This window comes from Falco punctatus (assembly GCF_963210335.1).
Source record: "Falco punctatus genome assembly, chromosome: 16".
NCBI classification, from domain to species: Eukaryota; Metazoa; Chordata; class Aves; order Falconiformes; family Falconidae; genus Falco; species Falco punctatus.
The window spans coordinates 6,053,417-6,070,745 of record NC_137596.1 but is presented as its reverse complement, the minus strand read 5'-3'; the positions used below and the strand labels follow the sequence as shown (position 1 = coordinate 6,070,745).

The following is a 17,329-nucleotide window of genomic DNA, read 5'->3' as shown; positions in this document are numbered from 1 at the left end:
CATTAAATGGATTTCTCTGAAGTCAGACAAAAACATCTCTTAGATTATTTAATAAAGATGCCATGCACCCACACCTTGCCCTTCCTATATAAGTTCTCCTAAGTGCGTTGGACAGAGTGAATATTCTGACACAGACCTCCAAGGAGGGGTCCCTTCCGAGGGGCCCGTGCATTGCTGGGGTGCACCTGAGCAACACTGTCAGCGATTCCAGCAAGAGGTAGGTAGGAAAAACGCCTGTGCGGGGTGTATGCCTAGAGAAGAGCTGTGTTGGGACCTTGAAACAACAAGGGAGCCAGGCAGTGCTGCCCACACCACATCCCATTCCGGGATGCTCACCCGGATGAGGTGTAAGCCTCAGAAGCACCAAGGAGAAACGGGAGTCTGAGCTACATTTTTCTTTGCTCCACTGGAGATGAAGTTCATTTATTTGACAGCAGATGGCACAAAACCATCTCAGGTCTGGTTTTCCATGTACTGCACAGGGACGGAGTTTTCCCTCTGGGTTGGAGGCAGTCGGCTTCAAGTGTCTCTACTGCTCGATGGCTTTTTTCGCCCAGAGTTATTTCACTGACAAGTTTTAAATATGAACTGGAAGCACAGCTTTTAAACCAATGCTTATTTTTACAACACATCTACTTTCTTGATCTGGATTTTTTACATCCAGCAGTAATTTTATCAGCCAGTGAGACTCCTTCCTTTCAAACCAACTATCTACATTAAACTTCAGGACTTGCAGCTGTTTTCCAGTAAAATTTATTCTATTATAATTAATGTAAAAGCCATAGCTTTTGTCAGTCAAATATACTCTAATAGAATGACGTAATTCCACACACCTGAAAATTTAATGGAAACAGGTTCAAATAAATTAGAACCAAAATGCATAATGTATTTATAATTAACCATTTTGTCCTCTTCACTCAAACCCATGTCCTGCAAATGCACACAGTTTTCAAATCTTATTTCTTATCTTGAGGTCAGCTCCTTTTGACAGGATTAGTTATTTGCACTAAATGTTGTGCAGTTGCAGAGAAGTGCCCGAAGAGGATCTGCCAAATCCTTTTTGGAAATCAGCACATGTGGCTATATCGTGAAATGAGGCTCTGCCTACAACAGGCTTGGATAAATTTTGTGATGTTACTGGCCATCGCACACCCAGGAGACACAACAGGTTTGCTACGCCCAGGATTGGATTGTTCGTGAAATCATCAGACCTGCTAGGGGACACAGGAAACCCAGACTCTGCCACCAGTCCTCTGGGACCTCCTTGATGCAGTCACCCCTCTGCCCCATGGTTCAGTGCTCGGTGAACCTTTCACAACCACCTCACCAATACTCTTCTTTCCCCAGAGAGCCACAAACCACACACAGAAAATTACTTTTCTCTCATCATCTGTTTTGCCAGGATCCCTGCAAGCAGAGCAAAGTAAACCTCCTGTGCACACGTAAGTACCAGATCCAGAGTGACACAAAACTATTTTCAAGGGGTTTAAGCCACACGGCCGGGTTTTCAAGCAACCTTGCCAATTACTGCACTACAGCAATGTCCACCAAATAAGCTCTGCCTTCCTGGGTGCCTCCCCAACCTGGGGAATTAAATCCTGCACATAGCAGGATCACTGCAGCAGGGGTTCCTGGTGGGGTTACCCCAGGCCCATGTGTCTCTTAACCTTTACCTACTTCCTTCCACGTACTTCTCTCCCCCACTCCACCGCACAGACACTGAGCAAGACAGAGCTGGAGGGGGTACAAGGTGAAGTGGCCCCAGTCCCGTCACCCACCAGTTTCATTTTAGGGACCTGTGAGGTCGCCAATTTCTCAGCAGTCATCAAAACATAGGAAACATGAGATGGGGGAGTAGAGAGAGTGGAACAGCAGAGAAAAGGAAAGGAGGCAGAGACCCTGGCAGTGATGAAGTCATGGTAAATCTGCTCCCTCTGTGCTGAAAAGGGACCTGCTACACGGCAGCCCCAGCAGAGAGAGGAAGTCAGCGCAGGCCACCTGCACCAACACCACAACATGACTTTCACCAGGGTGCTACACGTCGCAGCTCTGTTCCTGATGCAAGGTAAGCAATACACATTGTTTTACGCGATCTCCCCTTTGCAAGCAGTCCAGCTTGGAGAACTCAGTTTCCAGAGTTTTAGCACACCACGTGCAAGGCAAAGCTGTTGTTTTCTTGGTGACAATGCCATATTGTCACCCATTTTCCAAAGCACAGCAGTGCTGAATTCCAACTGACTCCTAAAGCCAGTATCAATGAGACCAATTCACCTCCTAGCAGCTGGCAGCACATTTGAGATGGCAAAATGTTAGGAAATTGGAAGATTCTCCCTTAAATTTGGAGAGCAGATCACTGCTTACTTTCCATAGCTTGGATATCTGTGTATGCTTTTGTTCATGTATTGTGTAAAAAGAGGCTAATATAAGAAGTCAGAGTAATTTAAAAAGCACTTGCAAAGTACTTTGAAAATGAAAAGCACTTTGAATACTCAATCTCCTTACTAGAGGATGTAGCTTATGCCTACCTTGCTAATCTCCTGTCTTTCATATGCAGGAGAGTGCAAGAAGTTCATATTTGACCATGTTAAATAGGGAAAGATTTCAGCAAGGAAAGCAGCAAGACAGCTTTCTACAGCTCGGGATTCTCACATGCTTCACTCCTGACCTTGTCAAAAGGAATGCATGAATGAGCCTAGTGCTGGTCAAAGCAATATCCCCTCTCCCTTCATAAATGCTGAAGCAGAAACCATAGCAGTCCTATTGCTGGTGCTTTGCTAATACTCTCACGCAAAGGTATCGTTAACAAAGGCCCCATCAAATCTGTGTCTACACATCGACAAAGCATTCTGTAACACCGTATGCTTTGGATATTTTATTACCACTGATGATGTTTCACAGGCCATAAGGAGCTGTCAGTTATATTGGAGCTGAACTAGCACTTGCAGTGCCCTTTAGACTTGCTCCAAATCAGCAGTTTCCACTCTAATGTACAACCCCTCTTTCCCCAGCACTGCTGCATGATGAATTCGCACCTGCTGACAGCCACTAGCTGCTCTCAGCCATCAGAATTAATTCAGGCTCCCACTTGCAGGTCAGCAGCCGCAGGTCAAAAATAACTTATTTAAAACTGTAGCCTACAGAGGCATCCTGTTTAAGATAACTCTGAAATAACACATTGAGCGCCTATCACTGCAACAAGTTCTCTGTGCGCTTTCTCATGGCTAAAATAACAGCAACCAGAGGCATGAACCATTCTGCTCAACTGCATCCTGCAGTTTCTAGCAAGAAATTGTTGCCCTTTCTTGCCAAGAAGGTGCATATATCACCGTACTTGATGGCAAACTAATTTTTCCAGGTAGCTGTAGTACTCAATATCCACACAGCATGTGAAGCGCTATCCTCTGGAGCTAGCAAGGAGCAACTCCTGTGCCCCAGTGACTGTACTGTGGTGGGCTACAGTGGCTGGAAGACCATAGCCACGTCAAACTGCCCCCCTATACAAGGAAGGAAATTTGACCTGCAAGCCATGATCTGAATGAAGCCATGGTTACTCATGGAAATTACATATATGCTCTGTTCTGAGGGCTGCTTTCTCCGTTTCAGAAAAGCAAGCAACACCCCCACGTTCTCTCCCACAGTCTTGCTGCTCTCACCTCAAGAGGTGTGACTTGAAAGACCCCACAATGCTGTTAGTGACAGGAAACCATCACTATGAAAAAATGCAAAAGGGTCCTGTAGAAAGCCACAGGCAAGTCCTTCTCTGCTACCTTAACAACATGCACCTCCTGCCAGTTCTTCATAAGTGGAACACACACAAGGAGGTTTTTCTTTTCTATCACTCCTTTGCAAGTGACCCCCACGTGGCACAAGCCCTGAGAAACCAGTCAAGACACTAATCCTAGGAAACAGAGGTGGAATCAAGAAAAAAATATAAGTCAAAGGCACTGATGTGCCATGTGTGATGGTAAAGCAGTTACGGCCACTTCAGGGCACTCAACAGGACTTCACTGGCATACAGCAATTCAGTCAAGCCTGGCCTGTGGCATGTCTTCGCACTGTGCAGTACAGATAGACAGCAGATCTATGCTACACAGTTTCTCCTTAACCAAAGCAGCATACATCATACAAATTCAGAAGTAAAAATAATGAGCTATTACAAGGAGATCTCTTCTACAAGCCTATAGACTGAAAAGATTAGATTGTGAAGAAAGAGAAAAGGTCTGTGGCATATTTGCTATTTGCCAAGTCCCAAGCTGTACCACTGTCTATTTTTCCGGGCCACCTCTGGCTCAGGAAGTGTCAGGTGTGCCCAACTCAAGGGTGAGGCATTAGCAACAGAGAAACTATGAAAAAAACCCTACCAAACACAAACTATGCAGAAAATATTCCCATGGGAAACTACTGTCTTACAGGGAGACAAGTCCTTCCTCTGATTCTAGTAGTAAAAGATCAGGTCCAGCAAGAATGCTCCACGATAGCTTCATTTGTGGTATATTTTAAAATGTTTTCCAGAAAATGAAAAGCTTTCCTGAAGCCCAGAAAGACTCATTTCCCCAAACTGCAGTGCTCACATATGCAGTAGGAACTTGCAGCAGATCGCTACCTGGAAAATAAAATCAAAACAGACAAAACAGAAATGAAAAATAAAACCCTCTTACTGCCTATTTACTTAACTCTGACCCAGGCACTGCTCTTAGTAATTTCTCTGGGGCATGCTTTTTTCTCGAGAAGGCAATTCATTCCAGGTTATCAAATATTTTCACAAAGTGTATTATACATCTTAGAATGTCTGGAGAGAAAAACACACTTTACTACCAGTCTGTAAAATTAACTGGGAGGAGAGAGAATGAAATTTCATTTTAGTAACCTGTGCCAGGCCAGGTTTGTAGATCCCATCTTCCAAAGAAATTTCAAAACTGGTTCAAAGCAGCTGCAGCATTACAATTTCTGAATGAAAAAGCCTCATTTTTCAGAGATGCTGATCATTCACTGTGCAGTCACACACACTTTCAAATCAGGTTCAACAGCTCCAAAATGGCACGCAGACTAATGAAAATTAATGTGTTAACATACAGGGAGAACATGCTATCAATTCTTCATTGACTCATGTGGAATAATGTTTAATAACTAAACCTGGTGAAGATCACAAGCCTTTCTTTGGCCTACCCAGTGACTGTGATGGCCTATCTAACAACTGATGTATTTATACCAATACAATCATAGTGGCAAGTTTACTAGCATAGGAAAACGTTTACACTCTAAAAAAAAAAAAGGAAAGTTGACATATTCTGCTTTGAAACATCGTTGCTTTACTTCATGTCACATTTTAATACTTGTTTTCTCCCCCCCATCTCTGGCAGGGGGGTTTCCAGGAGCTGGCAGTGAAACCATAACTCTAAAGGAAGGAGAAGACCTAAATCTCCGCTGTACCCTCAACAGTGACGACAGTTCTGCCCGGCAGTGGTTAAACCCTCATGGGTTTGCCATTTTTCTAAACAGCCAACAAGGTAAGTGTGAAAACTGAATGCAGCACTTCCCACGTGGGGCTGGAGGGCCGCTCAGAAGTGGGCTTTCCTGGCTCCCACCATGGCCAGTCTGACTCACCTGCTACCCAACCACTCGAGATGGTTTTACATTCGGCTCCTTTCTGGCAGGAAGCTGATGAAATGGAAACCCCCACAAGAGTGGTCTGGCACTACAGCTTTTAGTAATGAACTATAGTTACTACCTGCACCAAGAGACTAGCACAAAACCCCATTCCTGCCTTACAAGAGACACAAGAGCAGATGTGCCTGAAAGCCCTCTTCTGCCCATTGGGGAATTCAATCTAGTGCATCAAGAGGTAATTTTTATGAAACAAGCAGTGATTTCTAGTTTGTGCTGACAAAGCCAAAAGTTAGTTACTGTGTTACCTTTACTCCCTACACCTCATGTCTCTCCACCCTTATCTCTCCTCCTGTTGGTCTAAATTAGACAGCTCTGCAAGAGGAAGACTGCCTTGACCTTCCCCCTTTGTACAGTACCTAGTCAGCACCCCTGCTTGTTAAAGCCTTTGGGTTTTAACGATAATAATGACCAGGATTTATCCAAGTGACATTGAGTACCCAACTGCCCAGAAACTGAGAATTGTCTTCAGTTGCTCTGGGAATCCCAGCTACCAAGTCTTGTCACCCGCATCAACCAGCCTACTAGTATTTCCCACAACTGTTGCCAATATTTGTAAATTGAAAATGTCATGAGTAACTGTTGCTCCTATTTAGTCAGTTACAAGAGCAAATGAGATGAGTGTTTATTAACAATTTCAAATGACTTACGCATGTATGTATTAGGAACCATTTCCTGTGAAATCCAGGATTCCAAGTTCAGTACTCTCAGTATAATGTATGAGCCATTAGATTCAGAAGGGATCCAAAAAACCACAGTGCTGAGCCACTAATATGTGCTTATCAATATGGGAAACAGGACTATTGCAACCCTCCCTGTGCTGCTTGAACATCCAGGCTTCCAAAAAGCACAGCAGGCTATGGCAGGGGTTCCACTCCCCTGTTTCAGTTTATTGTTCTGATCACGCACCCAAGAACTGCAAGACCTAGGAGGAAATCCTCTCCATCAGTTATCTCTGGTTTTGACATATATGTATATTCTCAGCATTTTAAACTACAGAGTTAGGCAAGAGTAGCAAGAATTCCTTCATTTATGTGAGTTCTCTACAGCCCTAGCTACAGCCACAAACACTCTTTCTATGCCTCAGTTCAAAATTCTTTGCACTTTACTCTGCCCACATCCAGTTTTAAACATCTCCATCTTTTAATGGCTCTAGCCCTTTTGATGCTTGAAGTTTCGCAGAGTTGACACAGCAATTTAAGAAGGCTAGAGAAAGAACATACCCACTGGTATCTATAGATGCAGACTCTAACCTGAGTGAAAAAACACAGTATCGATCTTAAATCACCTGAGGATTCAACCCATAGTTTCAACACCACACAATTATCCTTCAGCAAGATGCATGCAAGGACTAGTGTTTGCAAAGCATTTGGATCCTCAATAAGGCTGACATGCTGAGTATTTTCCTTTTGCAATACAAAAGGAAACAGTCTTCGTTTAGAGGGAAACCAAACTTTACATCGCACACCGGCATTTAATGTTTTATTTTGAATCATCGCTGTGAATCTCTGTCACGTTGCTTCTCCAATAAACCACTTCGGGAATCAGTTCCCTCCAGTCTTACTGTAACTAAAAATATGACAACCTAGCTACAAGACTTACATCATGGTGATTTCAAGAATCCTTTAATATTTAATCACTTCCATAAATTATAGTACTGCTGTGATTTTTCTCCCAACTCTGAATATTTACAAGACCTCTGCTAAAAAAAATGTTAAAAAGATAGTTTTTTAGGTCTTTCTCCCTAATAACTGCTACACATCCCCAGTTTCAGTTCAATTTAAGGGCAGAAAGTGACACTTCCTGTGCTGCGATTGTGGGAAAAGCCCATGTGAGCTGCTGGCCTGAGCCCGAGGACTCCCATGGGTCATCCAGCAGGACAAGCAAAGCAAAGACTAGGAAGTCAAGAAAGAGAGAAAGGGGACTGTACAGCAGAAAACAAATATCCTAGGAGACAGTCTCATTAAAATCAAGGTAATTGGACAAGGACAGGAGAAACAAAACAGCCAGTTAATAAGCAGTTAATAAAGAGGTAGGTGCTTACCATAGTATTCACTTACATATCACAAAATACACCCAAAGAGGAGAAGTGACTTTTTTCAAGGACAAATAAAGGCTTGGGGAATGGGGAAGGTCCTCAGTTCATGCATCTATGCTCTATATTCAAAGGTCATAGTACTTTTTTGACCATGTATCATGTCCACATATCCCAATGTTTTCTTATATTCATCTATCCAGATGCTTAATGAACCCAAATTGCTGTAATTCCTGGGAACACAAGAACAAGACCCCCTGAAAATAAAAGTAAGAACATGTCATTTTTCCCATGGGCAGCACAGGCACACCCTTCTTCACTTTACTGCTGTCTCTGTACTAGTGCAGCACCAGTTAGGAACACTTTGTGCTAGAACTGCTCCTTCACATCAAGTGCTGATGAATTAAAAAAACGTAGTAAGTGAGGATAGTTTCCTTTATTACTGCTTTGGTTATCTGTCTTCCTTTTATGTATCAACACACATAGAATGCTGGGGTTTATTTTTCTTACAGCATTAAGAGATCAGAGGTACAAACTTATCCATTTTTCAAAGGATGAATTATCCATCCGACTGTCTAACGTAACAGTGCATGACGAAGGCGTATATAAATGCTTCTACTACGGCATCCCGTTCAAAAGCAAGAACAAGGCTGTTGAGGTATTAGGTAAGTTCCTTCACCTGCTTTGTTGCAGAGGAGCAGAACAACAGAGCCAGCTCCTCAACTCCACACCTGCATTTTTACATGCAGTTGTATGGTGCTTAGCTCAACATAATCCTGGTCTTAGCTCAGTCCCCCCCGATAACGTTATGTGTGTGATCATTCATAAAACCAAGCAGAAAGATGTATTATAACTGTTTCTAAATCTTATTGCTGCAGCTGCTCCTTCTAATCCAGTACTGGAAGTATCCAGAGACACAGAGAGAAACATTACACTGTCTTGCTATACCCATGGATGTAAACCACAGCCCCAGATTACCTGGCTGCTGGACAATGGGATAGAGCTCCCTGGTAAGTGTTAAAGGACCAGGGATTGATTCTAACAATTTCTTCTTATCAGCCTTTTAAAAATACCAGAGGGTGAAACACCTTCTGCAACACTTCAGCTGGGATTACCACTCATTTAGTACAACCTAGTGCAGGTTTGGGGAAAAGTCAGTGCTAAATGCCAGTGTTTGTGCAGGGGAGCGGGCTCCTCTGCTTTGCTCACATTCAGTGCAGAACCACCAAAATCCCCTGAGAGTCTGGAGTGAAATTCCACTGAAATAAAATAAAACCAAAACTCTAGAGGCAGAACTTTCAAAGCCTCCAGCATAAAGTCAGTTAACAAATCCATTCTATTTCCATGTTGTAACCAGTAGACAGATTTTCCTCAGCTTTGCTAAGCAGCTCACACATGCACACCAGCAGCCTTTTTCCCCTCATTTATCTGTCCAGAGCCAAGCAGCTCACTAGCAGAAGAAAGAAGAAAGCTTGGGAAACACAGCCCACATGACCCTGCGATGCTCCTGCAGTAAGATGTCTGCAGGTGTCTGGGTGGGCACTCTGGAGGAGGAACAGAGCCACCACATCGCTCAATTTAACTTGTGTGCTATGTAAATAGCTACTTTGAAGGCTATGTTCAATAATAGCTACCTTGTTAGCTGTAACTGTAGCACAGGGGACAGGAAATGCACATCTGTATCAAAGCCAGAGGAAGATACCCATAAATGCAAACGTATTTTTGTTCGTATGTTAACAAGCTCTTATTTGTATTTTGTATCACCAAGCAAAGTATTCAAAGCTTAGCCTGCAAACTTCCACCCTCCCAAGATGGCTTTTTTAACTAAGAGCTCTAGAAAAAAAAAAAAATGCTGGCCTGCATAGAGCTAGAAATCAAGACCAAAGAAAAAAAACCATCCAGGCTGCCAGATACACAGGCATTAACGCAACTGCATAAAGCCCTGTGCTTAAAGGAGTTGCACCCAGGGGAAGCAGCATAGCTGGTGAGCGAGCCAAGTGAAAGCCAGGGCAAAAAGCTATCTGTAAGGCAGGGAGAAAGGCACTCTGGAGCAGCACATGGGGCTTGGAAAAGCAGGTTCTAAAATCCTGTGTGCATTTGAGAAGAGCTGGGCTGTGTGTGAGTGTAAGGGCTTGAGGGAGCATCAGCTGTGAAGTTATCAAGAGCTCAGAGAAGTAGTAGATCACCTCTAAGCTTTTATATAAATTTTTCCCAGTTGTCCTCTAAAAAACAAGGGTTTCCTTAAACTGCAAACAACCTCAGTTCTGGCCTGATAAAGTATATTATCTGTAACATCACCACGCACAACTCAGATGCTAAACATCTCCCACAACACATAAAGCCAACCATGTCTTTCTTCACTTACTTTAACAAAAAACAGTACTTACCTTTATGATCTCCTTGCCTTTGTGGCACTAACCCAGTCAGCCATTAGAGCAAGCAGTCCTTTCTGCACATGCCTTTCCTCTTTTGAAGGTGACTGCCTTTGGGTAACAGTCTTTTCTTCCCTTTCCATTCTCAGCTTTAATCACTTACTGCAAATATTTACACTAATCAGAAAACAGCTAATACATCTTAATTACTGGCAACTGAGGTAGTTCTACCAGGGCTCAGCAGGTGCAAACCAGCTGTAATTACTGAGCTGTTGCTAACAAAGATTATTTCCTTCCCAGCAAAAAACACTTTTAAATCCTTTTGAGCTCTTATGTGACCCTGCTGGGGATGGAAAACAGGGTTGAGAAATAGTGGTCTATGTGATATAGCAAGTGATCTGTAAAGGTTAATTTGGAAACATGGAATTTCTTTCATTTAAGAAGTAAGGGTGTTACCAAGGGTAATAGATCAAAAGAAAGCATTGATTTGTTTCAAGAGAATGTCTATATTATCAACAAACAGTAGAAATTATTGTGCCACTGTAGGCATTTAAGGTAAACATCTGAAAAATACTCCCTCTCCACCAGAGCTATTCAAATATTTCTTTGTGCCACATGAAATATATTTTTATTTTTCTGTATCATATAAATGAGTAGAAGTCAGTATTACCTAGAAGGCTAGGAACTATATCAGACAAGTTACATGGCACTTCTCTAATTCATTATGGCAAGGCAATTAATCTTTGTGAATTAAACTTCTAACACCTGCAAAAGGGGAAGAGTCAAACCTGCACTGTAGGGATGATGGAAGACTTGCACAGGATTTCATAGAGTTATATAAATGTTTATTTACTACAAATGTAAATATTACACATCAATATTTAATGTGCATGCTTATCAAAATGCAAAAATATTGCACAACTTCTTTTTATGTTTGGGGTAACAAATCCACAGCTATTAAGACACAAATTTAACACCCTTGGATATCACATAGCAGAACCAGAACTTTTCTAGATCTCAGTCATGCTGCAAAACAGCAGGTCCTTGCTCTGAAGCTCCCTGCTGCAGGCCCGCTGTGGCACACAGCAAAGCAATTTATTCCATTCAGGAAAGACCAAAAGTGCTGGCAGGTGGGTGGATATTTCACCGTTGCCCTGCAGAGCACTGCAGGGGAATTTCCCCATGTGAGTCATGAAACCAAGCAGAGGCTTGGGGTTGAGCACAGGAGGTGCAGCAAGGTCTGCACTTAAACTGCTGCTGGGGAAGAAAATACAACCTCGCTGCCTTTGGGCTCCCATGTAATCCATTTATGCAATGAACCACTTGTGCACAGTAATCAGGTGCTGCTTTAGCACAGCAAAGTAATGCAGATTGTGCCTGGAAGGTTTTTCATTACACTGCTCTTGACTAGAAAGCACTTAAATGTTTGCTTCCAATGAGTGTATAGGTGACTCTAAACACAAGTTAGAAGCTGATGGGAAGAAATGGACCACAACCAGCACCCTGACAGTCCTTGCCTATGGGCCCAATTCAACAGCCAGCTGCATCGTTCGACACAAAGCACTGACAGAAGAGAGGCTGATGGCGTCTTTCCAGTTTGAGGACATCCCCAAGACAGGTACTGCAGACTCCTTCAGCAGTGGCTATCCCATTTTACTGCTCTGAAGCGGTGAAAGTTAGGCAGATGCACATACAAAGCTGAAGCCCATAGCCTACTGTCCCATGTGTGGAATCTATTTTCAAATGAGAGGGCTACCTGGGGCAAAAGAAGTCATCCAAACTAAGTTTGGGGGCTTTTTTCTGCATCTTTATTACCTTAAGATTTATTAAACATTAAGCCATAGCAGCCCAGGCAGGTATGTTCCCCAATGCTAGAATTTAGGTGATGTTTGTCCTAAAGCTTTAAAGATAATTCAAAGTTTACATTCTCAAAAAGCTGTGAGCTTCCTACACCCACCTGGAAAGCCAATGGGGTGTAAACATTGTAAATTAACACTGAAACTGCTTACCTAATAATTCTCAGAGCAGAGTTTGCCTTGTGCCTATTCACTCATCTTTAGGAAGGATCTAATTATTCCTGCTTCATTCTTCCTCAGACTGCGTGATTCAACAAATGCTTATAAAGTGCTCTGAAAGTTGTACTGTTGTTGGGTTTTTTCAGTGACAAAACCAAATCCTGCACCAGCTGTGCTAGAGGTGGATACACGTGTCTCTGAGAACGAGCAACCTACAGGTAGGCATTAACTGCTTGGCCTCATTTTACTTAACACACAGGTCAGATAAATGCAGCATCTACCGCTAGTTGCCATCAGCACCGAGGGACGTTTTGCACAGATTTCAGAACTGGTTTGGTTTTTTTCCCCAGTGATGGCAACGTGTCAGATCTGAAGAGCAGCATGGCCTCTGCTCCAAGCTACCCACAGCACAGCATACTCTTTCATTTTCTAAATATATTTGGAGGATAGCGAAGTTGAAGGTGGAAGGGTGGGACTGTAAGTCTAACCACTGACTAGGCAGAGCACCCAAACAGCCCAGGGCATAGAGCATACAGGGCAGGTTTTGTTTTTCAAGAATCAGTTCAATGGCAGAGCATGTCTTCTGATTTTTGTCTTGTGTTTGGGGGGGGTTCTGTTAGGATTCAAACAACCAGCTGTCCCTTCTGATTTACCAGAGGATCCAGTAGTTACCAGCTCAGCTCCAACACCAACCCAGCAAAACCTCCAGCCAGATGTCACATCAACTTGTAAGTTTGGTCTTAGTTACATATATTTACCAAACCAGGACAGAAATGCTACCAAGAACAGCGTTACATCCCTATATTACAAACAAGCATGTAACCTAAAACACAGCATTTCTTGCTTGTGCAGGGAGCCCTCAGTTTTACAGCCATGAAAGCAAAGCCTCTCTCGTTAGATGCAGAACATCGGCATTAGCAGCAGCAGCAGCTAGAGCAGCCACCCTACAGCACGCTGTGAGCCCAGGCTGGGATTTCTCTGGACTGTTGCACTAGGTGGCACTGTGCAACAGCGGTTACCTCTGCACAGAGCAGCTGCAGTTACTGAACCGAGGACTTATTTCCGCAGAATTAAGAGCCCCACTGCCCAAATCGGTTGGCCAAAATCTAAGATGGGCACATGCGCCAGCTTAGTGTAGCAGGACCTACAGTGAAAAATCAGTTGGCTGTTTCAGAAATACAGGAATGCTTTGTTTATATTTGTTTAAAAGTGCTACAGCTGTAATTATGAACGTCACAGAATGGCTACATCCCAATAAACAAATCATACATACATTGATAAATATCCATGGAAAAGGGAGCCTGAATCTTTTAACAGGACTTTCACTAGCTGTGCTTACATACCTGATAAGGAAGAGATTCTCTTATGAATGTATTGGTAGACACAGCACGTCTTAGCATTTTAGTTTTCCAAATCGAAGTTAATTATAGAAGGATATATTGTCTGTGTGTGCAAGAAAGTCAGAACTCACTCTGCTCTTTGCACAGGGTCCAAAGTCACACCAGCTGCAGCAGAAAAGGAGGAATTTTCCAGTTCGTCAAGTTCTCATGTCCCCAAGGGTATGACCTTACATCACCAGATGGGTGGCGGTGGCAAAGGATGGGGATTCTTACGCTGTTTAACTGCACCACTGTGAGTTATAAAGACAGTAAAAGAGCAGTCGGGGATATGAATTAAAAAAAAAAAATTGCTCTAAGGAAAAGGATACGTGTTCATTCTTTGTTTTGCAAGCAAGAGAAGCACTGATGGACACAGAAAGCCCTGAAATGACAAAAGAATCAAAGCTGAGCTTTGTTTTAATTTGGCTGTAAATGGGAACCATTGAGTTCAACAATGTGTAAGAGACTCTAAGGATCTTCTGTTCATAAAGCTTAGGTGGTCTTCAGATTAAAACAAAATAAAGTGTTAAGAAAGTGAGCACAGAGCTTTAAGTCAAGGGCTGCAGGAGTCCCTTTCTGCTGTAGTACCAGGTGGCCTGGACTTCAAAGCTGCCAGGAAAACATGCATTTCTTAAGCATCCCTTTGCCCTTCAAAGAAATAATGTTCTCCTTTCCATTCCTCCAGGGAGCGAAAAAGCATTCAGTGGCGATGTCACAGAAGAGGCACTTTCCAGGACAGAAGCCCCACTACCAAGTGAAAATGTAACTGTGATTTCCATCATCACCTTTGGTATGAACTCTTCAATGACAGCTTCCAAATATTCAACAAGCCTTCTTACACCAAGCTGGTTCTCTCTGACCACGTGTTCACCTCCAAACCTTTTGTCAGTACACTTGGGCAATGTTGGCTTGCAATCTTGGGGAGGGACCACATAAACACAACCATTTTATCATCTAGAAAAAAACTAAATTTTACTGTTTGTTGTGCCAGAGCACCAGTCTACTGATGTCAATCAGTTTTTCTTCTTCATACAAGAAGAAAAAATTTGACCTCATGTCCTAAAACAGTCCAATAAGGTGACTTCTGCTCTCCCACCATGTTCATCTGGCCTGGTCCTGGATATATCATTCTTGTCTTAATTACCAGAGACTCACAGGAAGCTATCTAACAACACAAACATGCACCTGCCTCTTTTACAGAGAAAGACCTGAAATCTGAAGGCATCAAAAAGAAGGAGAATAACCTCTTGCTGCCCATCTTGGTCGCTGCTCTGATTTTTGTGCTGCTTATCATTGTCTTGCTTTTTATGAGGAAGCTGAAAAAAGCTCATGGAGTGTGGAAGAGAGGTAGGTGATGGCCCTGTCCAAGCAACTGCTGACACTGCTTTATTCAGAGGGGCAGGAGAGCTGAGGGGCCTGTTAAGCAGAGACAAGACACAGCTCCCCCAGCCACCGATTAAATATCCTTCTCCCATTGACAGTGACTGTGACTTGTTGCAAACTGTTGAAAAGTCCTTGTAACTGATGGCCTCAGGCCACACTTCAACTGACCCGAGATGCCACAAAAGCCAACGAATTTGTTGTCTTAAGCATCTCTCTTAGATTATCAGGAATATTGAACCCCTGTTTTATAACTATTCTCTCAGGATTTTTATGCTCAATGCAGAGAGTGTGGAAGAGTCATGGAAAAATCTCACCATCTTAATTACACTTGGTTTTGTTTTCCACACAGAAAATGATGTTTCAGAGCAGACGCTTGAGAGTTATAAATCCAAATCTAATGAAGACAGTCCAGGCAACGAGAAGAACGGACAAGGTAAAAAGCTTTAACCAACATAAGCTAACTCCTGTTAGAGCATTGGTACTGATCACAGCCAGAGCAGGTTGCATTCAATCTTAGTATACAGACACTTGCAATTTGCACATTTTAACTGTAAATATTCTAAACATGAACCTCTCTTACCTGGAGGTCCACCACAGATACAGCTTCAGGAGAAGTGATGCAGAACCATACAAAATGAAAATAATTTATTTTTATTTGATAGGTTAGACTGGATAATCACAACAGGTTTATCTCATTTCTAAATATAATCTACTGAAACACTATTAAAACCAGTATGTGTGGTATGTACCAGGAATGCTACTATTGTTAAGCTGTCCTGAATGGCTCTTACCTGATTTCACCACTAACAAAGCACCAGTGCTTCATCGGTCCTGTCCTCAGCCAGCAACTGCAGACAGAGGCAGGTCTCAGTCTCCTCAGCTGGGGTATTTCTGTTCCACACTTGGACTTCTGTCTGAACGAAGGCAGCTTTCAGCAGGTGAATAAACCCAGATCGCAAGAATGAGGGAACATCTTTCAGCATGAGTTTACTGCAGCACCTAAATGGTATTAAAAGAGCATTCTAATTATTGTCATAATATTTTTTAAACTTTCTCTCTTTTTCAAATATTTTGAAACACAAAATGTTTAAACTACTTGTATACAAACTAGTGCCTTGAATATTGTGTAACCTGCATTGGATCACATCATGCATCTCAGTCTTTGCTCCAATGGATGCCCTAACAACTTCTAGGAATACGTCATCTTTTATTGTTCTGTAACACTCTAATTAATATGTATTTCAAGCAGGTACACACATACAAAATCAGTAATAAATGTGTGTTTATCTTTCAGTTGTCAATCAGAAGTCCAACATGCAATATGTAACAGAAGGATATGTGGAAACAACGTGGAAGAATCAAAAAGACAACACTGCAATACATGAGAAACAGTTTGGTTGTGGAAAGGAAACAGACATATAGCAATGGCAAATCTGTATGGTGTGCAGAAACACCACTGTTTTCTGATATTTATATAAAGCGTTCAGATATCAATATGATTTCAGGGAACAGAAGTACAAATAGCTACCCTGAATCTAAAAGCCAACTGGGACTGCTTTTCCTTAAACAGTGGGACAGGTAGATGGAACCTGTGTTCTTGGAAACCTATTAGCAATGAACATTGTACTCCTCAGAGGATTTCACTAACCATTGCCAGAAATAGAGCTTGTCGATCCCATCTCGGGTCCTACCCACAGTTAGGGTCCTGGCAAGAGAACATGCAGTTATCCCTGAGGACCACAGGTGATGAAGATATTCATGCAATGCCTTGGCCACCTCTGCTGTGAGCATGGAAACCTCAGGAGCTGCAAACCCACTGGGACTTGTATTATCTTATTCTGACCCCAAAGCTGACATCCAGCTATATTTAAGCAAGCAGGAAAGCATCCTGATGTCCAAAGTGTCCAAAAAGAGAAAGTTGCTCCTCCTTGCTAGGATTTCTGCCTGGGTTTCTCACCTGTACGATGATAACGGTGCTCTCTGCCATGCAAGACCGCATTGGCACCGGGTTACAAGGGGCCATGAAACCCAAATGCCAGGGTGCTGGAGCTGCACAGCTCCCCACATGGCCGGGGCCTTACGGCTGTGAAACCCAAACTCCAGGGTGCTGGAGCTGCACAGCCCCCCACACGGCCTGGGCTTCCTGGGGCCTTACGGGGAACGTGGCAGCCTCCAGGCGAGGGGCTGGCAAAGGCACAGCGGGTGCACAAGGTTACAGCGGGACTCCTCGAAGCCAGGGGCAAAGCCCTTCGCCTGCCAGCAGGCAAGCCAGGAGTATCGCCAAGGCCGGGCCGCCATCGCCGGGAGCTTTTTCTGTCGAAGAAAAATAAAACTATATTCCTAAAATAAGGGAAACACATTACCACAGAAAGCTGGCTTCTTTTACTTTTTTTTTCTCATTAGAGATTATGATTTCTCACTACAAGTAAAGAAAATTCTGGAAACTGGTTCTGAGGACCGAATTAAATGCCGGCCCGGGAC

At 43.0% G+C, this 17,329-nt stretch overlaps 1 protein-coding gene across 1 annotated transcript; it reads left to right on the top strand.

Moving 5' to 3' along the window:
• Positions 1-211: 211 nt before the first annotated feature.
• CRTAM (cytotoxic and regulatory T cell molecule) lies at positions 212-17,295 on the top strand. Its single transcript, XM_080366546.1, has 12 exons — positions 212-2,065; positions 5,361-5,507; positions 8,212-8,364; positions 8,578-8,709; positions 11,519-11,689; positions 12,233-12,304; positions 12,707-12,814; positions 13,574-13,645; positions 14,151-14,255; positions 14,666-14,812; positions 15,198-15,281; positions 16,143-17,295. Exons 1-12 carry the CDS (start codon positions 2,017-2,019, stop codon positions 16,268-16,270), a joined length of 1,368 nt encoding a protein of 455 aa, XP_080222672.1. The 5' UTR covers positions 212-2,016; the 3' UTR covers positions 16,271-17,295.
• Positions 17,296-17,329: the final 34 nt, after the last annotated feature.